This window comes from Lampetra planeri, chromosome 10 (genome assembly GCF_965212315.1).
Source record: "Lampetra planeri chromosome 10, kcLamPlan1.2.h2, whole genome shotgun sequence".
Lineage (NCBI taxonomy): Eukaryota > Metazoa > Chordata > Hyperoartia > Petromyzontiformes > Petromyzontidae > Lampetra > Lampetra planeri.
In genome coordinates this window covers 639,384-662,344 of record NC_136116.1, presented here as the reverse complement: position 1 = coordinate 662,344, position 22,961 = coordinate 639,384, and the positions used below count along the sequence as shown (strand labels likewise).

Sequence of the window (22,961 nt, the reverse complement as noted above, 5' to 3'; positions counted from 1 at the left end):
AGTCCCCCTCACTGGCCTCACCATGGAGATGTCCCGCTGGTTTTGACGCACGCGTCGCATCTCAGGCGTGTCCAGCAGACACATGGAGCGGCCCTGCTGATCCCATCGGCCCAGGTCCTTATAATGAGCCTGCACAGGCGAGCACACAAATTCCGGTATGCACGCGACTAGATACGTGCCTCTGTACACTGTAGTGGAGCTGTGTAGTATCAGTGAGTGTGCATTATGCGCTGGAGAGCAGGACTGATTCAATCAAGAGAAGCGACGCCAAATCTCTTACCGCGTTCATGTGTCTCTCGGTCTCTCGTAGGCGCTCCAGGTCAGAAGGTATATTTACGGGCGTGTACTTCCCAAGCCGCTCTTTGTATTGGACCTGCACAAATACAAGCGCATTTAACAGCTAAAACTACCATTCACATACTGATATAACCTGGTTCTCAGCAGGAATATGTCAATGACAGTATAAATAATTATTTAATGGTCATGTGTTCACATGACACTTACCACGGACACATTGGCCCGGTTGTGGTGGAGGCGCTCCATCTCCGGGGTGAGAGATATGGCCATGCACCTCCGCATTGCTTCCTTGTATTTCACCTGTTGCCACACGAGTTATGCACAGGTCACACCGAATCAACGCTACTCTTCTTCACAGCACTCTGGCCGTACAGTCCGCCAAACAGTGGAAGCATTGAGACACGCGCGTCTCCTTGAGAGCCGCACGCCAAACCCCGTACGTGTCTGAGGCCCGCGTATATCCCCGAGTGGCTGTGCGAGCCCCGCACGTCGACCACACGTGTGACCCCGTGTGTCCCAGCCCCACGTACGTCGGACACGTTGACCTGGTTTGTGCGGACGCGCTCCATCTCTGGGGTGAACATCACAGCCGTGCCCCTCCCCAGCTGCTCCTTGTACTTGATCTGCATCGTCGGCACATTGCACGGAACATGGGTCACGCGAACGCAAAATAACCTTGTGACTGTGAAACCTTCATGGGACAGGTTTAAGCCTTCTGACAGGTTTAAGCCTTTTTACAGGATGTTCGTTGTGTTGCATAAAAATATAGAGAAAACAAATACGTATACTATTTATTGAATCGAAAATCAATAATAGTTATATTTATTTATTAAATCTCTTCACCCAGCAAAGCCTCACCGAGTCTCACTACTTATTTTTTGGAAGATTCTGCAACTTTTCACAGTAGGAGGCAACAAATGCTATGTTTAAAAAAAAAAATCAAATTTGGACCACAATGCCTACACACAATGAGCTACTCTTCGAATGACATCACGTGATCTTTAACGGAATCAAACCACGAACCTCTATAACAAGTGGCGAACTACCGCTGGGCCACATCACTGCCCCCACAAAACCTGTACATAGCTGCATCCCCAGTCGATGTCATCCACACTGCATTACCGACCGGTCTGCAAATACAAAATGACCCTGCAAGCCCCACGAATTGACTCCGTGTGTGTGCGTGCGTGTGAGAGTCCCACGTACGTCGGACACGTTGGCCTGGCTTCTGCGGACGCGCTCCATCTCCGGGGTGAACATCACAGCGGTGCCCCTCCCCAACTGCTCCTTGTACCTCACCTGCAGCCCCACAACAAACACGCAGCACAACAGCAACACAGCACGCCCACAATCCACACCACATTCGCCACACGACAGGCAACATGCACCCCACAGCAACGCGCAGATACAGTGCACATAGGATAAGCACACACATGGCACACACAATACGCTTCAATTGCACAGCAAAGCACAATCGAACGTTAAAATAAGCATCTAACCTATATATGTTTTGTAAAGTAAATAAAGGGTACACATAGATTCATGGAATTACTTTTTAGACCTGAAACAAACCATTATATAGATCGCCAGACGAACAATGTTCTGCTGAATAGTGGTAATTCTGAAACAGAAGTCATGATTTATTTATTGCGTATTGTATGATCATTTGGCTATACAGGTCGCTAATAATGACAAGTCACTAAACACCATTGCCCTCAGCTCAGAGAAGGTGTGTGTGTGAGCCCTTGCGCGTGTGAGGGTCCTGCGTACGTCAGACACGTTGGCCTGGTTTCTGCGGACCCGCTCCATCTCCGGGGTGAGCATGATAGCCGTCCCTCTCCCCAGCTGCTCCCTATACTTCACCTGCAGCCGCAGAGAAAACACATAGCTCACCACAGACCACACGCACGCCACGTACACAACATAGCACACACAGCACGCACAGCGCACACACCTTACAAAATTCGTGTTTATCAACAAGTGCCTGGTATTTTATACGATGCTCATGATAATCATTCGCCCTTGTCACAACTATCATCACAGGCACAAGAGGTCTATGTGTGCTTGGAGAGTGGTAGCGTCGTGGTTATTTCATAGCAATACAAACACGGGAATCCGAGTTCGATACCTGCCCATGGCCAACATTGTTGACTAACATTTGAACCATTCCTGGGCCTCCCCTAGATCGACTTAGCCTTAAATTAGTACCTCATGTGTTGTGCCGCCCTTCATAGGTGCCAACATTGTTGACTAACATTTGAACCAGTCCTGGGGCTCCCCTAGATCGACTTAGCCTTAAATTAGTACCTCATGTGTTGTGCCGCCCTTCATAGGTGCTCGCTAACTGCCCTTGCCCCAACAGTCTATTAAGGCTAAAGGAGGGATATTTGTATTGTGTGGTGCGGCGTGTGACATACGTCAGACACATGCTCCTGGTTTCTGCGGACGCGCTCCACCTCCGGCGTGAAGGGCACAGGCGTAGCCTTCCCGGGATAATCCTTGTATTTCACCTGGACCCCACCACAACAACAAACAACCGTGCGTCACAACCACATCGTAACACCACGTATCATGACACAACACATGCCCCCCTTCAAACGTCAGAGATGCAGTGCAACTGCTACCAGGGCTGAGGTGAGAGTGCTTATATATGGCTAGTGGGGCAGATGGGCTAGCAGGGAGCGCTGGAAGGGTGGCCTAATACAGGATATGAATGACATGTAATTGACATATACAGTGAGGGAAAAAGGTATTTCATCCCCTGCTGATTTTGTACGTTTGCCCACTGACAAATAAATTATCAGTCTATAATTTTAATGGTAGGTTTATTTGAACAGTGAGAGACAGAATAACAACAACAAAATCCAGAAAAACGCATGTCAAAAATGTTATAAATTGATTTGCATTTTAATGAGGGAAATAAGTATTTGACCCCCTCTCAATCAGAAAGATTTCTGGCTCCCAGGTGTCTTTTATACAGGTAACGAGCTGAGATTAGGAGCACACTCTTAAAGGGAGTGCTCCTAATCTCAGCTTGTTACCTGTATAAAAGACACCTGGTCACAGAAGCAATCAATCAATCAGATTCCAAACTCTCCACCATGGCCAAGACCAAAGAGCTCTCCAAGGATGTCAGGGACAAGATTGTAGACCTACACAAGGCTGGAATGGGCTACAAGACCATCGCCAAGCAGCTTGGTGAGAAAGTGACAACAGTTGGTGCGATTATTCGCAAATGGAAGAAACACAAAAGAACTGTCAATCTCCCTCGGCCTGGGGCTCCATGCAAGATCTCACCTCGTGGAGTTGCAATGATCATGAGAACGGTGAGGAATCAGCCCAGAACTACACGGGAGGATCTTGTCAATGATCTCAAGGCAGCTGGGACCATAGTCACCAAGAAAACAGTTGGTAACACACTACGCCGTGAAGGACTAAAATCCTGCAGCGCCCGCAAGGTCCCCCTGCTCAAGAAAGCACATATACATGCCCGTCTGAAGTTTGCCAATGAACATCTGAATGATTCAGAGGACAACTGGGTGAAAGTGTTATGGTCAGATGAGACCAAAATGGAGCTCTTTGGCATCAACTCAACTCGCCGTGTTTGGAGGAGGAGGAATGCTGCCTATGACCCCAAGAACACCATCCCCACCGTCAAACATGGAGGTGGAAACATTATGCTTTGGGGGTGTTTTTCTGCTAAGGGGTATTCCAGCATAACAATGACCCAAAACACATGGCCAAGGCAACAAAGGAGTGGCTAAAAGAAGAAGCACATTAAGGTCCTGGAGTGGCCTAGCCAGTCTCCAGACCTTAATCCCATAAAAAAAAATCTGTGGAGGGAGCTGAAGGTTCGAGTTGCCAAACGTCAGCCTTGAAACCTTAATGACTTGGAGAAGATCTGCAAGGAGGAGTGGGACAAAATCCCTCCTGAGATGTGTACAAACCTGGTGGCCAACTACAAGAAACGTCTGACCTCTGTGATTGCCAACAAGGGTTTTGCCATCAAGTAATAAGTCATGTTTTGCAGAGGGGTCAAATACTTATTTCCCTCATTAAAATGCAAATCAATTTATAACATTTTTGACATGCGTTTTTCTGGATTTTTGTTGTTATTGTGTCTCTCACTGTTCAAATAAACCTACCATTAAAATTTTAGACTGATCATTTCTTTGTCAGTGGGCAAACGTATAAAATCAGCAGGGGATCAAATACTTTTTTCCCTCACTGTATGCTTGGGTCTGCACGGTGAGCTCTTGGGGTGGGATATATGGGTGGGCTCGAGGGGTGGCTTGTTGGGTTGGGCTAGTGGGGTGGGTTATGTGGGTGGGCAGCGTACCGTGCTGATGATGTGCTGTGCTTGCTTGGCGTGCCGCAGCTCGGGTGTGTCGGTGGCACATGTGCCACTTGCCATCGGGTCCCGGTACTGGATCTGAGATGGCAGCGTAGAGCATCGTCGCAACCCCCACGTGTCCAGCGCGATTACCACACAGCAACATCACAACCACGTCACAACCCGTGTGTGTTGTTTAGGATGGCCAGGACTGTTTTCTGTAACGTATGTAAGACTGCCGTGTTCTAGTTGGTCAACATACAAGGTGACACAGTGTCAAAGTTTAATGTATTTGAGTCAACCTCCCCCTGGCCCCTATAATACTGTGCAATATTTTTTTATTTTCTAAACCATATTATTCATGCAAATCACATCCAAAAACTCCTCTGGAGTAGAATTTGTAATGCACAGTTTTCTCATGGAGGTGCAGGGGAAACCCACAAGCAAGCAGGAAGGCAGCCAGAACCAGTGCCAACAATTGCCCAAGCTCTGTGGTTCTATATTGGGATGTTTGTTCAATTCCATTAATGGGTGTGTATACACGTAGAGGAGACTGGAGTACCTGGAGAAAAAATGTGTATGAGAGGTAGGTATAACACTCAATCCCTGCACAGATGGAAATTAATCTTATTTTTTGTACTGCCATACCCTGACAAGCCACCTCAACACTCTTGGGTAAGAGTGATAGTTCCCCCAATTCGTGTGATCTACCATCCCTGCGGGCCACAGTGGCCTACCAGGCCGGGAGAGCCCATGGGCTGAGGAGGGGGACTCTCACCTCACTGAAGTTCTTTTGATTCTCCTTGACGGTGTTGAACTGGGGTGTGTCTAGCACAGACACGAAGTGACCCCGCTCCCTCACCGCATCCGCCTTGTACTTGATCTGGGCGGTACCAGTGGAGAGGCGAGAGGCACGAGACGCCAGTCAACACCAATCAAGCCGGGGCTCGTGGCCGAGCGTGTTTTGCCGCTGCGCTACTCACCGAGCTCATGATGTCCTTCACGTGACGCGCGTGCACGATGTCGGGAGAGTCGACCACCGAGATGTAAACGCCGAGCTCCTTGCCTGCCATCTCCTTGTATTTGGTCTGAGGCCAGGCAGCACCCCGCAGTCAATGCAGTGAAAGCGCACGCGTGATCCTGCTTAAAACCGAACTCGCTAAACAGCCCTCAAAAGTTGGTAACGCGTATGTTTTCGCAGCCAATGTTATGATTCGTAATCAACTTTTGCATGAGGCCACGTAACAACCTCGCTAAACGTTTGTCGGTTGGTAGAGGGGCTCACAGAAACATGGTCAGATCATGACGTGGTTCTGGTGAGAGTGCAGACTCACCTGGCTGAGGATAGATGTGGCATTCTTTGCCCGCTGCAAGTCGGGGGTGTTCATGTCCTGGACAGTCATTCCCTTCCCCTTGATCACCCTCTCCAGGTCCTTTTTGTACTCTCTCTGCACATCATACATTGTGTGGCACATACCACACCACGGCCACACCACACATCACAATACTTGCTCATATATACACACAAAGCGGCAGTGATGGCACTACAGAACTTGTGCCAGGCTACGTGTACTTTCAGATCACGTGAAGTGGCAAGCGTACATTCAAACACAGCGCCCCTCACTACACACCACATGCACCACCGCCCACCACACATTACGCTATCAATGATGTTTCTTTGTCAGTGGCTTGGTTGTTTTTGCCCCGATTTCTATTTGCTTCATTGCCGCACTCTTAAGTTATTGCTATTGCCATTGCGGTGACCCAAATCAGTCACTGTTGCAATGAGACTCGAAACCTGACTCGCTCGTGAAAGAGTACTCAATGCGCAGATGCGCGCTGCTCTTTCTGTTGTTAATAACGACAGTGTCTCTGTGCAGGGCAGCGCAGCACCCACCTCGCTGAGGATGCTGGAGGCGTGCTTCACACACAGGTATGCGGGCGTCGTCTCCAGAACGTTCAGATTCCGTCCCTTCATTCCCTCCTCAAAATCCCTCCGGTAGTCTTTCTAAAGAGGCATCACAAGGGACCACTCATGAGTGACCACAACGATCACTCCCGTCACAGCTGCTTCAAAGATGGCCTTGATCACTCTGCCGTCTACACCACAATGTAATTCTGAGCTGTCGAATCTGTAAGATAACTTCACTTTAATTTTGACTTAAAGCTTTTGTGACTGCAGGAATTCATATTCTTTGGATCTTTCGGTAAAGTCACGTAGATAGGTTCAAAGAAAAAACAATAAATACAAAAATAACAAAAAAACTACGACGTTTCAATCGCAACACACTGGTGCAATAATCTGTTTACACACTGGTGCAATAATCACCCAAAACCCATGTTGATGTATCTGTAACTGAATTTTACGATGAACGTTTTTTTAAAAGTAATTTGTGCGAACCAACTTTTGTTCCTGGAAAGTTATTTGATTTGATTTAGATTTTGTACAAATGTTTTTATTTCTTCTGTAACCTGATTGTTTTTGCTCTGATTTATATTTGCTCTTATACTTTGTTGTACTTGGCTTTAATGTTATTGCCTTTGTCATTATGGTGACCCAAGGTCACTCTTGCAAATGAGACTCATCCTCGTTTCTTGAGTTCTCAATTGGTTAGACAAAATAAACTTGAAATAGCTGAGAATATAAATAGGTTTGAGACTAATAGTTCCTCCGTGATCACCATGTTGGTTCACTCGGAGAGATGAGGGCCTTGATACACCAGGCCTCCTAAAACTGTAGATTCGCTATAAATAGCGCCACATATCTACAAACTAAGCCTGGCTGCGTCTACAAACTAGTGAGTGCGCGGAGTGCGCAGTTGCGTAATCCGCGGCAAGACGTACCGCATCGTTATACCGAGCATTGCAGCTGCAGCAACATGGGAGGGAAGAAAGTGGCGACGCCGTTCCAATCCTCACACACCCTTCAGTATGGGATGGAGCTCATCACGACGGAGGCCAATGGCGCGCAGTCCTGTCGTTGCTTGTTCTGTGTTCACCAAGGCCGTGATGTGGTCGAGGTGACGGGTGACTCGGGCCGCAAGCGCAAGAACCGCACAGACATCAAGTACTTTACGAAGCCGTTCCTGCCGCATCAGTACCGCCACCATTTTGAAGGGCAGCACAAGGAATCGTGGATGCTCTACCAGACGCTGTCGCCCGATGAGAAGAAGAGCTACTTCAACGGCATGGCCAAGCGCACCAACACGCTCCACAACTACATGGACCTGTCGACCGCGTCGATCGACTACGTGATCCAGAACAGCATCATTGAGACAATTATCGGGGACTTGTTCTTTCGCGATGACGACGAGGACAGCGGCGACGACAACGACGACGAGGACGCGGCCGCAGCCATCGCCAAGAAGGCCGCCAAGAAGGCCAAGGAGAAGGTCAACGCGATGAAGCTGTTCGTCAAGAAAGTGAACATCGAGACGGGGACGTATACGTACACGGCAACAATCAAGAACGAGATGCGCTTCGAGCTCGCCATGGACCACGTCGGTGTCGGCATGTCGTTCCGTCAAACGGCTGCTGCCATCGATCATGCCAGGATCCGCACCAACACGCCGAAGCTGCAGGGCATGAACGACCTCATCGTCGCACAGTCAGTCCGTGTTCTGGTGGCCGTCGGGCTGCAGATGATCGCCAGGATAATCGACGATCCATCGGTGTGGGCCTTCTCTCTGGCTGGCGACGGCAGTACTCACCGCGGCCAGTCGTTCTTCGACCTGCGCACCCGCGTTTGTTACCGCGGCTTCCTCGTCAATCTGCACCTGGTCGCGATCCCTATGTTCGAGCGTCACACTGCTCAGAACATCTTCCGCATGCTCGTCAAGTTCCTCGACGCGCTGTACCCCAACTGGCGCGCCAAGCTGATCGGCTTTTCATCGGACGGCGAGAATACGATGACTGGGCGTCATGGGGGGCTGGTGACGCTCATTGTGAAGGAGGCCGAGAACGACGTCATTCGAATCTGGTGTCCGCCTCATCAGATCGATATTGTGGTCAAGAAATCCGCCGAGTGCGTCTTCGATGGCAGCTGGGTGAAGATCGTGTACGACTTTTCGGTGTACCTCCGCACCCAAAACAACCTGATCATCAAGATGAAGGTCAAGTGCCCCAGGAAGGCTAACCGATGGGCCAATCTCGGGAACGTGCTCAAGTTCTACAAGCAGTACTGCCGAGCATTGATCGAGTACACTACTGAGAACAACCCCGCGAAGCTGCCCACCGCCGATTGGTGGGTTCTTACCTACGCGCTCGCGCCCGCCATCGACGCCATCAACGTCACTATCGTCCAGCTCCAGAGCCAGTCGCTGCTCATCGCGCAGCAGGAGGAGCATATTCAGTCGCTTATCGGGTCGCTCACCGTTTTGTTCAGTGTTGAGATTGTTGATAGCGTCAACAATCATGATGAGGCGTACGTGTCGTATCATGATCAGTCGATGCGCATCGCGTCTGCCGCGATCATTGCCCACATTGAGGACCAGGGATCGTTTGCGCAGGAGAGCTACGAGGGTCTCAATGAGGTCGACAAGACAAGGATCGTCAAGGAGATCTCGATATATGCGATGACGCTGATCGCGGGTCTCAACGACGTCAAAGCAGAGCGTAACGACGCCAATCGAGCTCTCGACCAGGATGCGGCGCCCGTGATGCCCGCTCAGCTCGTGAAGATGCGTCCTGGTGTGTTCGTGAAGGACGTGCTGGCAGTGCGTCGCGTGCATGTTACGAAATTCTGGTCAGCTGTGAAGGTCGACATGGTCGAGGAGGAGCATCGCCAACTGGTCAAGCTCTACAAGGAGGACACGATCATTCACGACGCCATCAACAAGCACACCAACACGACGACATTCAACGACGCGTGGGATGTGCTGCCGAGTGGTTTCGACAACCTCCGCGCTTTCAGCGGCGGGTTGGCATCGGTGCTCGCCAACACGACGGCGGTCGAGTCGGACTTCTCGATACTCAAGTGGGAACTCGACGAGTTCCGCAGTTCTATGATGCATCTGTCCCTTGAGGGCATCTTCCAGACAAAGCAGCGTCGCCTCCTGGTGTCGTTGCTTCGTTAGCGAGCGTAAATCAATGAAACAATGGGGCTCTATAGATGATCTACATTTATTCTACAAACTAATCCTGGCTGTGTCTACAAACTAAGCTAGTCTGTATAGTTTGTAGATATGTGCACAGTTTTAGGAGGCCTGTGATACACCCATCCCGAGTGTTAAAATCTCCCGAGTCAATGTGAACAGAGAAGTCCTACCTCTCGCTGCATCAGCTGGGATTCGCGTGCCGTGATGAAGGTGGGCGTCTCGAAGTCCAGCATGGGCTTTCCTTTCGACTTCTCATAGTCCTGCTTGTACTTGGACTGCTCGGCAAAAACAGAGAATCACGCTCGTCACAGCCCCTCACGTAGACCTGGCACTGCAATGAGGGGTAATGTCCCCAGGTGCGCCTCCAGCAGATTGGGCTGGCATGGTGGGCACGTTAATCGATTGTTTGCCTCAGCAACCTGTGTAAGCTGTGGTTTATATATTACCTCTATTAATCGCGTCTATGCGAGCGAGTGTGAAGCATGCCCTTGCGTGTCACGAGCTGACAGGTACTAGGTTAACGATGCACGCTGATACTACGCATGTACGGCGGCGCTTGGCCTTGTGTCACCCACCTCGCTCTGCATGTCTGTGACCTCACGGTGATGGACTTGCTGAGGCCCATCCACCACATGCAGGTACTTTCCACGACTCTTCTCAAACTCCTTCTTATACACATTCTGCAAACACAAAACACTCACTCTCATCTCCATTGCCATCTCACATAGTATTTTTGACAGGATACATTGAATCTAAACACAAAGGGGTTAGGTTTCGATTTAAAGCTTTCGTGACTGCAGGGATTCATCTTCTTGGTTCTTTCGGTAAAGTCACATAGAAGGGAAGTAATAAAATAATAAAAATAAAACATAATAAAATAATTCTCACGACGTTTCGGCCACAACGCAAGCAGCCGTCCTCAGGTGAATAACATGTCTGTCGATAAGACAGAGTCTAAATGACACGTCTTAGGCTTGGAGTGTCTATTTAAGCTGTGAGGGAGGAGGAAGAGAGCCTTGACAAAATAATTTGTCCTCCTACCTCACAGCTTAAATAGACACTCCAAGCCTAAGACGTGTCATTTAGACTCTGTCTTATCGACAGACATGTTCTTCACCTGAGGACGGCTGCTTGCGTTGTGGCCGAAACGTCGTGATAATTATTTGATTATGTTTTATTTTTATTATTTTATTACTTCCCTTCTACGTGACTTTACCGAAAGAACCAAGAAAAAGGGGTTTAGGTGTCACCTCCATCTCAATCCGTTGCTGGGGAATCATGTTTTTGCTCCAAAATTTGTCACAAATGTTTAGCAAGTGGTCATAATAAGTCACGAGCAAAATTTGCTTAACCACATACATGGAGTAGGTCAAACGTCCCGATATAGTGCCACAAAGCTTGGAAAATTATAATAATAATTTGTAAACATTTTTCAAATTACATTTTAATCAGGGCCCCATGGTGTATATGGCTATTGCGAAGTCTCCTACTGTTGAGAATAGGTTTTCCCCTTTTTTCTGGCAACTAAACAGGTGTTAAGATGTTAAAACACCAAACTGAATACTCTGATAATATATGCATTGTCTTTGAAACTGATTGGTCTCCTACTGTTGTTCGCTCAGTCTTCCTCACCTCTCTATTTGCTACAAAGGTCGACTTCCCATAACATTACCTATTACAGTATAAATAGATATTTCTACTTTTAAGGCCACAGTGTTACTGATGAAGGTGTTGAGTGTTTTCAGTGCAGTGCCAACGGCGTAGTGGCGATTTTCTCTGGGGAGTGCCCACCTCACTGCTGAGTTTGCTGGTGGAAGTGATGTGCTGCATGAGCAGCGAGGAGGCCAGACCCACACCGGGAGTGTGCATCTTCTTCAGGTCCTCCTTGTACTTCACCTGCAGGCGCACAGCAACACCGGTGGCATGAGGCTGGCAGGGCATCCCGACGTACAGCTCGGTTCTAACTCTGAAACACAACTCTAACCCCCAACCTCAACTGTCACGCGTGTGTGCGTCCAACCTGTGTGCACACCCAAACCATCACGCAAACTCCAGTCATCGTCGCAGCGGCTTTTGAATAGCCATCGAATAAAGATGATCACTGCATCGTGCGCTTTCAGATGCGCTTCTGTGGCCATCTGGAATGCTCTTCCTTCTGATGTTAGGAAGCCACTGTAGCTATTAACTTTTCAATCTGAAACCTAGCTGTAACTCCCAATAAGAAAGGCATAATCCTAACTCACCACAACTTTGCCCAACCTGCCTGAAACGTGGACCTTGCCTTACTCCAGTATGCCACTGTTAGTGGAGTGCTAGAGAGCGGGTGAGCGGCACACACCGCACACGTGTATTTTCGACTGGCGTGGCCTCCAGAGACGGTCTCGTGTGTCCCGCGCACGGGCGACTGGGCAAGCAAGGATGGCACCAGCTAGTGGCACAAGCAGGAACATAGCAAGGGACTTCTCTCCCAAGGGGGAAAGAGTATAATCCCCTAATATAACATTGTACAAAAGAATAATGTATGAAGGAATTGTGGAGTATATAATAAGCAGACATTATGTCTTCCCATATTTGTCGCGGCGCTTAAAAATGAAAGTTTTTTTTTACACCTTATTAGCCACACGGCATTTCTGGAAGTGTGTTTTTTCAGCAGCATTAGCTCAACAATACAAGCAAACTCTGGAACAATTCTGACATGCAGTGTCTTATCAGCAGTCAGGCTTGCTTGAATTAATGATGGTGAACTATCGATATTATAGTAACATCTCTTTACGCTTTGGGTTCCTAATTCAACGCAAAATTATATTGTGATACATAATTAGAAATAATCGTTAGCGTCGTATACAATACGTAGCTTTGTAAAAACTGCCTACATTGCTCTGCATGATCTTACCGTCTCCTGTCTGACTCGCGACTCTTATCACAAAGTACCCTGCGATGTGGAAGGAGAGTTCAGGATTGTCAGTGGTTGCGAGAATGATGCTTCTCACCTCGCTCGCCAGGGCAGTCGCTTGCTTGTTCGCTTTGTAGGTGGTCGACTCGTCTGCCTTAAAGTGTGGCTTCTTCCCCTTCACCTCCTTGTCAAACTTTTCCTTGTACTTTGTCTGTGCATGCATGGACATCACACCAGGAATAACATGGTCAGTTTAATAGCCTCATGAGGCAATGGCCAAGTACAGACTTCCCTGGCAGGTAAATTTGGGGGGTGTAATTGTATTTAAATTAGTTACTCAGAAAAGCCCCAATGAGTCTCAAGATGTAAGACTCATTGAGGGGCACACTCGAAATGAAGGACGTGGGCAGGTGCTCCAAATGGAGGGCAAATACATTTATACAATTATTGTGGTAAATCTGTAAAATGCAACAGCACGTGTGTCACACACAGCAATCCTCAACCGAGTCGCCATTAACCACGTAACTTGTGTACCAGTCGGTTAATCAATAACAATTTCATCTTCCGTCGTGTCAGCTGAAACGACAGTGCAAGTGTCTCAAATTCTCCCACAACCTCTGTTCACCCAGCGGTATAAATGGGTGCACCACGATCGGCGGGTCGTGTGCGGGGGCTAGAGAGTGCTTACGCCCACCTCTTCCAATGTATTTTACCTCATGCCAGGTGAGGCCCACTGAGCTATGTAGCTCTTGTTCAGATGTGACCTTGCCACAATGACAGCTCAACGAAGTGGCTTATGAGAATAGGTTTTCTCCTTTTTACTGGTAACAAAACAGATGTTAAAATGTTAAAACACCAAACTTAAACCTTTTACAAGGAATCATGTCTGCATTAACCACAATACTTGTGGTCAGAATGCAAACAAAAAACATTGCATTGTCTTTGAAACTGATTGGTCCACACCAGAGACAGCTTTCTTTTGAGCCTAGTCTCAAAACGGTGTTAGACCAGAGGACGCCAAAAGGCGTGGCTTATCATATGGAAATTTATAGCAGCCAAATACTCTAAAGACAAGTTTCTAAAAGTGGAGGAAAAGACCGGAGGACCCAGAGAAAAGTCCACGCGACCAAGGGGAGAACATGCCAACTCCAAATATACAAGCATCAGGGTCGGGATCAAACCCACGACCTGTAAACTGGGCGAGGTAGTTAACATCTTGCCACCGTGACGCCATCACAAGTTTGGTCAATGTGGAAGAGTAGATCAGAATCCACTAATGCTCACTAGTAGAGGCCCATCCACCAGTAATGGGGTGAGGAAGCAATTGTAGGGCTGCACCTTGACCTTTTACTGGGGTTGTTGGTAGGGGGGGGTGCAATTGAAAGACTGCGTAGGGTGCTCATGCGTCAAATCAGGGCCATGAGCTGCACCTTCGTACAGCTGCCTTCACGGCAGCCAGGCCAAGCCGGAGCTCTTGCCCACGTTGGCCAAACTCACGTTGGGACACATGTGCGATGCCCGTGGTGTAGTGTTGTGAAGGCTCACGTGGCTGATGAGGTTGCTGGCCTTCTTGAGTTGGCGCATGAGTGGTGTGTCGTAGGAGGCGGCGCCGTGGCCGCGAGGCTTCTGCTTCGTGTATTCCACCTGTTGGAAGCACCGCCGACATCATAAAGGACCCACGGCCGTGTCCTAGAAAGGCTGGAATTTAGCGAGCACCCTGGACACGTCGGTGATGGTCGTAGCTGTAGTATTCTTTATTTAACCAGGAGATGAAATTAACCCTAGTTGAGACGCATTAGGCAGCATCACCTCTTTTGCAAGGGCGCCCTGGATCACCACAACTGCAGGCTGAGCGCGTAAGACATAACTGGAGAGTACCATGATCGTGCGTGACTGAGGAAGATGCGTCAGGACTTACCTGCGACACCAGGTGAGATACCCCTGTGGCGTGGTCGATGTCTGGCCGAGTTGCCATTCCAGTGATCAACCCCGCGGCCTCTTCCTTGGCCTTGGCCCGGTATTCGATCTGTAGCGATGGCATCACATTCCTGCTCATATCCCTCACTCACGTCACCGACCATCATTCAGCGCTCTCGCCCAGACTCCTACGCTCACTCAACCTCGCTCATGTGTGGGTTGCACAATGCGGTTTACACTGCTGCAGGCTATGCACTCTATGGTTTGCTTTACACTTGTGTAGTGGCGTAACGCGCACAGGGTTTGCAAACAGCAGTTCATTATGTACGGGGTTGCAGACAGTGATGTCAGCTAAGGATAAGCAGGTGCAGGCAGGTGGCCTGTGTGACAGCAGACAGAGACGCCAGCAATTAGGGAAATAGGCAGTGATTGGCTGGCTGCAAATGCAAACGCGGAGTAGGCGCCACAGAGGCGAGAGAGAGTGGCGATAAGGGGGAGAATACGCGCGTGGGGCGTGGCGAGGACGCCGGCTTAATGAGGGCCACCTGGGGGCACTTAATGAGGAGGGGGATAGGAGGGAACGTGTGTTAGCTGATCCTCCGCTGGAGGCACGGGCGAGGTTGGAGGAGTGACGGTGGCCAGGCTAGCAGTAGAGAGGCTAGCGGAATCCTAAGTGTGAGTGTGCTAAGGCTAGCAACAGATAAGCTAGCGGAGTGTATAGTGAGAGGCTAGCAGTGGAGAAGCTCGCGGAGTGTATAGTGAGAGGCTGGCAGTGGAGAACTGCAAATACCCTACTACCATACAATAAACCGATGTGAAAAAAACTTAATTTAAATTACATCAATATAATAAATGTACTCAATATACTCTCCAATAAGCTGAGTTATTAACATTAAGTGACTGGTGTACCAAATTATAATTATAAAAAATGTCTCTTCCTTTATTACCGCTAATCCTCCATAATACACGAGCATAATATGACTTTGAGACCTCCCACCGCCTACACGTTCCACAAGGAGTGACTAACCCCATATCTGCATTTGTCATCAACATGCTAAATTCCTCTGTTGATATGTAAACTCCTTTGTCAAGGCTCTCTGCTTCTCCCATCCAGCTTAAAATACGCTGCCAAGCTTAGCAGTGTTCATTAGGACGCTGTCTTTCCGACAGCTCTGTTCTTCACCTGAGGACGGCTGCTTGCGTTGTGGCCGAAACGTCATTAGAATTGTATTATTTGTTATTTTTTTTATTTTATTATTTCCCTTCTACGTGACTTTACCGAAAGACCCAAAGAATATAGTTATTTTGTGTTGCTTTAAAATCTGTGGTGTCTGTGAATGACACTGTGGTTTACAATCTGTCATTTACACTGTGGTTAACACACTGATTTATACCGTGTGGTTTACACTGGTTCACACCCTGTAATTTAAACAACACCTGCTATTTACAGCATGTCTGTGGCACACACACTGGTATACATGATGTCCCTGTTAGAGATGTGAACTGGGCTTTCTCCAATTGGGGTGTTCGTTGTGCGAAGGAGAGGGGACCCACATTGCTAATGAGCTTGGCAGCCTGCTGGGCCTTGAGGATGTCGGGACGATCGGCCACTTGCGTGTAGTTGAGACTGGCCCTGGCGGCCTTCTTATAGGCCACCTACAGGCAGCACAAGGTACACAGTCAGCACAGCATATAGCACATGATCAACATTAAGTGTGTTGCTGTAATGTGAAAGAGTAGACCCATACACACGAGAGTTCACTCTCGTGGAGACCCATCCGCCAGTGAGCAAACAATTGCTCAGGGCTGCACCTTGACTTTTTAGTCTAGTATTTTGGCAGGGGTTGCAATTTAAAGGCTGCAGGTGGGGTGCTCATGCATCAAATTGGGGCCACGGGCTGCACCTTCGTACAGCTGCCTTCACGGCGGCCAGAACAAGCCGGAGTTCTTGCCCACGTTGGCCACACTCACAGTGGGACGCGTGCGCGATGCCCGTGGGGTAGTGTTGTTAAGGCTCACATAGGTGAATCACGTGTACGTAGCGGAGCCTGCGCAGGTGTGCGAGTACGTCAGGTGCGTAGCAGCGGGGGGCGTGGGGGCGTACGGGCGAGGCTGTGGGGGGCTGTGGTGAGCTACTCACCGAGCTCTGCTTCTTGTTCACGTCCATGGCGTGCTGCACGTCGGGCGGGTGCTCCATGCTGGCGTAATCGGACTTCCCTCTTTCCTGATCGTGCTTCTGCCGGTAGCACTTCTGCAAACAGCAGTGCATGCCAGGGTGGCCACTCCCACAGCTGCCTTCACATGTGAACGGTGTGCCTGTGCTATGGGCCTGCGCTATGTGGCCGCGTGAGGTATTCATGGTGAGACCGTGCGATATGTGTGCGTGTCTGTGCGTGCATGTATGTGTGTGTGTGTGGGAAGTGTTCGTGCAGTGGTTAGCACACTGCGCTATGAACCCAGTGGCCAGAGTTCCTGCGCACGGTCAACATGAGCGATCACTATCCATACCAGACCTGGTAATCACTTAGGTCGCTTCAGCCTTAAAAGAATACCTGGCGTGGTTGTCAACATTGCCACTGGGGAGACAAAATCAGCGGAATGTTGTGCTGGGCACACCGCTCTCTTTTGAGTGCCATGCTGACCTTCATAGGTGCTCAGTAACAGCATTTGATCGATTAGTATGTTATCTTTACGTACATATGTGTGTGTGTGCGCGTGCGTGTGCATGTGTGTTTGTGCGTGTGTGTATGGGGAGCGATAGTGTGGCGGTTAGCACGGTACGCTACAAACCCAGCGGCCCGAGTTCCATTCCCGCTCACGGTCGACACCAGTGATGATTATCTGAAACAGTCCTGGGCTTCCCATAGGTCGACTCAACCGCAAATGAGTGCCTGGTGCGGTGTGTAAATATCGGCACTAGGGAGACAAAGGCGGCCGGGCGTGGTCCTGGCCACCTACCCCCTCGTGTGTTGTGCCGGCCTTCATAGGTGCTTGCTAACAACACTTGCCCCAACAGTCTGTTTAGGCAATAATGGGCATCTTTGTCTTTATGTATGGGGAGCCATATTGTCGCGGTTAGCATGCTGCTCTACAAACCCGGCAACCTGAGTTCAATTCCCGCTCACGACTAACACCAGTGACAATTATCTGAACTGGTTACGGGCTTCCATTAGGTCGACTCATGCTCAAATGAGTACTTGGTGCAAAGTGTAAACATAGCCACTTGGGAGACAAAGGTGGTCAGGTGTGGTGCCGGCCACCCACCCCCTCGTGTGCCGTGCCAGCCTTCATAGGTGTTTCGCTAACAGCACTTGCCCAAACAGTCTTTAAAGGTTATACGGGGGATCTTTGTCTTTGTGCATGTGTGTGTATCTGTGCGAGTGTTTGTATGCATGTCCTTAACTCCTCGCGGTGCCAGATGGGCAACCCTGTCGTGGACAGTGCTGTGGGGGGGGAGGTCCAATTCCGATTGGCCTCTCCGTTCATGGCGTCTGTGACCACCACAGTGGCTAAATGGGGGCTCTGGACAGGTGCGAGGGGCTGGTAACCCCTCCACCTTCAATAAATTACCACTAAACCACGACTGAAATATCTAACTAATAAGCTTGTGCCGGAGGCCAGGCGTCTATGACGTCTCCTGGCCAAACCCCATTTGGCGGAGCCAGGAGATTGAATCTTTACCCTCGGGGTTCCTCCAGACACAATGAAAAGCCACTACGGATGGCCACGTGGAATGTTCGAATGCTCACTGCGGAGGAGAAGCTGCCACTCCTCTGTCGGGAGCTGGACTGGTACCGCCTGGATCTCTTTGGCATTCAGGATGTCTGGTGGACCGGCTCTGGCTCCTGCCACCATGAGGGGTGGACAGTCCTCTACTCGGGGCAGGAGACTGCCAAACAACAGGGTGTGGCTCTTCTTCTGAACAAAAGAATGAAGGGGGCGTGGGAGCGTGGCGTTGAGGTGTGGGAAGCTGTAAGCCCCAGGCTACTTTGGGCTCACTTTCCCATCAACCGGAGGCGAGGAGTCGTGGTCGTGATTACTTATGCCCCCACCGAAAACGAACATCCATGGAGGGATGCAGGCAAAGCCGATGAGTCAGATGCCTTCTATGACCTCCTGTCACAGGTGCGGACTAAAGTGGCCCCTCGGGATAGAGTCATCTTGTTGGGTGACTTCAATGCCTGAGTTGGTCATGATGCTGGCACCTGATCTGGAGTGATTGGAAGGCATGGGCCAGATCAGCTCAATAACAATGGTAGGAGGCTGCTAGATTTTTGTGCAGCCCATGGGCTTGTAATTACCAACACGCTGTTCCATCATGGATGCATGCCGGGTCCAAGCAAGAACATCTGTTGGACTACATAGTGACAGACCAGCGGATGCGAGTCCATGTCCTTGACACCAGGACCTACCGTGGAGATGATCTGCCCTCTGACCATCGACTAGTCAGTCATCTGTAAGATGCGCCTGCCATTTTTCCACTCTGGTGGTGGGTGTACACACAGGACCCCATTCCAACCTAAGGTGGCCTGGTCTCAGTTAGCTGATGAAAGTTGCAAGCGAGAATTTCATCATCATTTGCGGCTGGGTTTGGCATCATCCCCCACTCCTCCTGATGTCGAGGGTAAATGGGCGAGGTTTAGGACTGTGACTCATGCAGCTGCAATGGTTGAGGAAGTGTTCAGGCTGGCTGAGAAAAAGCGACAGGCCCACTCTAATAATCTAATCGTCTACAGCATCCCACGTCAGAGAATGAGGAGGCTTACCGCAGCCTTCGCTCGGAGGTTCGGAGAGCCGTGAGGCACTGCAAGGATGGGTGGTGGTCGCGGGTTGCTGAGGAGATGGGTCTGCCTCAGTGGCCCACGATCACAAATCCCTATTTAACTCCATTAAAAAAGTAACCTGCAGCGCCACACCTATTACCATCATTACGGGAAAAAAACGGTGATCCAATCTCCGACCCCCAGGAACAGGTTTGCAGATTTGCTGAGCATTTCTGTGAGGTCCTGGGGGAGGGGAAATCCCTCAGCCAAGAAAACATCGTGGCACAAAGTGAGAATGACCCTGCTGAGGCTGCGGTACCTCAAATATTGGAAGTCACCCCCTGTGAGTAGCTGGCTGAGGTGCCATCTGTTGAGGAAGTACTGAAGGCGATCCAGAGTCTGAGACCAGGAAAAGCACCAGGCAGAGATGATCTCCCAAGCGAAATGCTGAGGGAGGGTGGCGTTTGTGCACAGACTGCACTACATGACATCATAACAACAGTCTGGACCATTGGACGGGTTCCGCAGGACTGGAAGGATGCCCTGGTGGTCCCCCTCTTTAAGAAGAGGGACCGCACAGACTGTAACAACTACAGGGGCATCTCACTCCTCAGTGTGCCGGGAAAGGTCCTGGCAAGGATTATTCAACATTGCCTTGCGAGGCACGCTGAGGAAAGGCTTGCAGAGCCCCAATGCGGTTTCAGGAAAGGGCGGTCCTGCACAGAAGCCATATTTTTTGTCTGTCTGCTACAGCAGAGGTGTAGGGAATTCCAACGAGATCTAGGAAAGGCACCGGGCAGAGATGATCTCCCAAGCAAAATGCTGAGGGAGGGTGGCGTTTGTGCACAGACTGCACTACATGACATCATAACAACAGTCTGGACCATTGGACGGGTTCCGCAGGACTGGAAGGATGCCCTGGTGGTCCCCCTCTTTAAGAAGGGGGACCGCACAGACTATAACTGCAGGGGCATCTCACTCCTCAGTGTACCGGGAAAGGTCCTGGCAAGAATTATTCAACATCGCCTTGTGAGGCACGCTGAGGAGAGGCTTGCGGAGCCCACAAATCCTTGAAAGATCTGGGCAAAGTCCTATCGGTGAGCTCCTCCGGCAGGCAAGGCTGCTTTGGCAGGGTCATGTAGCCCGCATGCCCAGCCACCGCATGCCTAAACAGCTTTGGTTCGGCCGGATAGAGGGGACTAAATGGGCGCGGCACGGGCTAGAGAAGAGATGGAATGATGTGGTACAGGAGGACGTGGAGCTGAGTGGACTTGCCGATGACTGGTACCAGCGGTGTCAAGATCGGCCTCTGTGGAGGAGGCTCGTGAAAGACGCTACTGGGCAGTTGGAGGCAGTCGCCCTCCAACAACAACAGAGGGCGGAGGAGCGACGCTCACAACAACGAGCGGAGTGCCGGGTGGCTAAAGCACAGCAAGTTGGCACAGTAGGGGGCAAAAAGTGGTGCATCAGCCAGTCATCTCAGTGATCTCAGTCAGTCGACCTGTGGCACCTGGGTCTGCCCCGTGACTTCCTGCCAGCGGGCGTTCGACACTTCACGTGGCCTCAAGGTGCACATGGCCTGGCACAAGCGTCGTGGTGACGTCACCGCCACTTAATGGCGAATGGCGGTTGTTGTTGTATGCACGTGTGTGTGTGTGTGAGAACAACGAACCCCACTCTGCAGCTTGGAGAGCTTCTTGACGAGGGCCGTCTGTGGGGTCTGAGGGATCTTGGAGAATGCCGGCTTGGGCAGCACCTTCTTTCCCGCCTCCTTGTACTTGACCTGCTCGGTCCGGTCACGTACGAGAGTGACTATTGTCACCGTCTCTCTCAGCAGTAGACATTCCCACTTACATCTCTCACATCAATGCAAGCTACAGAGTTGTACGAGACATAAATAGGCATTCTTTCAAATATTAAAGTATTTCACCTGGATGATCCCTTGAGATGGAACATCTCGTTTGAAATTTGGTTCAGGATGTTAATTGACACAAAGAAAACTCGTTATGACACTTGTACAAACATTGTAAATCTATAACCTAGTTTATACAGTGAATATCTCACCCAATCAAACGCACACGTAAATACAGAACTAAATGGCACACATGGCCGGTTCATGAAAAATTAACTTGCACTGTGGCGGTTGCAGGCGTTTGAGTAAGCGAGTTTTAATAACAGATTGAAATCAGCTAAGACTGGCAGCACTAGTTGGAGATTCCCACATTGAGACGTCCATGCTCGTGAGGCCACACAACAGAAGATCATCGATCAACCATCACCTCGGAGGCGAGGTTGCTGGCGTTCTTGACGTTGTTGAGCACGGGGCTATCTGCCACTGGCGTGAATTTGTCCTTCATCTGCTGGAACTGCTCGTGGTATTTAATCTGCACATCCGTACACACATAAAAGCATACAAGCGCATATACACCAGACACATACCCGTGTAAGCACACAACCGCAGCCTTGCCCACAAGCAATGGGTACGTGCATCCGCATATTCCCATGTACACGTGTCTGCGTGGACATACACCGCTGGCCAGGTCTTGGCCCTGCTTAGCCAAAACCATCAGCTTGTCATTGGTCACAGAGAACTTGCAGCCTTTGAGCATCTCCCGGTCCTGCCGGTACTCCGCCTAAGCCACACACACACACACGGACACACGCGCACACACGTGTGAGGACAGGCACGTGTGCACAGGTGCAACAGCCGTAACAGACCTTGCAGAAATTTAGCTTTTCGTACAGATCACTACGTCAGAAGTGGCAGAATAATGGAACCACATTGAGGCCGATGTGCATGCCTTTCACAGGGCGCATGGCGCTTGGTGGTGATGCCTGCTGTACTCACCTCGAGAGGCACTCGGCACGCTCTGCGTGCAGACCGTTTACATTGTGCGTGCAGTGTACCTTGCGAATATGCAGGGTGTAATAAGGAGACAGGGGACACAAGGGATCGTGGGATTTCACGTGCACTCTTGTGGCCGGGGATGGGAATAGAGAAGTGCGCGGGGTGAGGGCGGAGCACGCACATCACTCAGCTGCAGGGTCGCGCGCATCGCAGACACCATGTCTGGTCGGTCGGGGACCTCCACCCACTGAGCCTTCGTCTTCTCATACTGAGCTCGATACGGCCGCTGCAACAACCACATCATCGCCATCATTGCACTGTACAACGCACTCGTGAAATAAGTCTCAAAGCTGAACTCGTAGCATTCAACGAGATAGGTTCATGCCAAGGTCAAATTATATCCACCGCCACCGCACCATCAACAATCATGCCACCACGTGATTAATACGTGGGTGGTGACATGGACTAGAGGGTTTGTGGTTCGATTTTGGCAGGCCACCCTGGTTAATACTGCAGGTGTATTAACTGTAACATTATGTGCGCTGTGCTTTACGGTTGACGTAAAATATCCCGTAACATTCAAATAAGAGTAGGCCATTGTGTGCCATTGTTAAAAATACTCGCTAATTACATAATTGGAAAACACGTAACAATCGTCACCTCCCACTGCGAAAACTCAGCAGGACCCTCCAAACAAAGAATCTTGAGACTCATAACACTTTACCTGGTTCCTCCCCCTCCCCTCCCTCCCCCCCTCGGATTAGCCGAGGCATGCTAGCTCTGCGATCTTACATTTACAGTGGAACCTCGGTAT

The 22,961-nt window shown here is 50.0% G+C and overlaps 1 protein-coding gene across 1 annotated transcript in view; it reads right to left on the bottom strand.

The window, feature by feature from the left end:
* Nucleotides 1–22,961, bottom strand: part of LOC144720793 (nebulin-like) — a 100,424-nt gene that overhangs the window by 2,964 nt on the left and 74,499 nt on the right. The window contains exons 114-137 of the mRNA XM_078597842.1: nt 22,329–22,433; nt 21,828–21,932; nt 21,579–21,683; nt 20,972–21,082; nt 16,677–16,787; nt 16,091–16,192; nt 14,538–14,645; nt 14,165–14,263; nt 12,717–12,830; nt 11,518–11,622; nt 10,302–10,406; nt 9,897–10,001; nt 6,528–6,638; nt 5,965–6,078; nt 5,614–5,718; nt 5,409–5,513; nt 4,637–4,729; nt 2,715–2,807; nt 2,068–2,160; nt 1,504–1,596; nt 828–920; nt 505–597; nt 281–373; nt 22–129 (exon numbers count right to left, since the gene is read on the bottom strand). Coding sequence (XP_078453968.1) covers nt 22–129; nt 281–373; nt 505–597; nt 828–920; nt 1,504–1,596; nt 2,068–2,160; nt 2,715–2,807; nt 4,637–4,729; nt 5,409–5,513; nt 5,614–5,718; nt 5,965–6,078; nt 6,528–6,638; nt 9,897–10,001; nt 10,302–10,406; nt 11,518–11,622; nt 12,717–12,830; nt 14,165–14,263; nt 14,538–14,645; nt 16,091–16,192; nt 16,677–16,787; nt 20,972–21,082; nt 21,579–21,683; nt 21,828–21,932; nt 22,329–22,433 — 2,469 coding nt within the window. The remainder of the gene's footprint in view (nt 1–21; nt 130–280; nt 374–504; nt 598–827; nt 921–1,503; nt 1,597–2,067; nt 2,161–2,714; nt 2,808–4,636; nt 4,730–5,408; nt 5,514–5,613; nt 5,719–5,964; nt 6,079–6,527; nt 6,639–9,896; nt 10,002–10,301; nt 10,407–11,517; nt 11,623–12,716; nt 12,831–14,164; nt 14,264–14,537; nt 14,646–16,090; nt 16,193–16,676; nt 16,788–20,971; nt 21,083–21,578; nt 21,684–21,827; nt 21,933–22,328; nt 22,434–22,961) is intronic.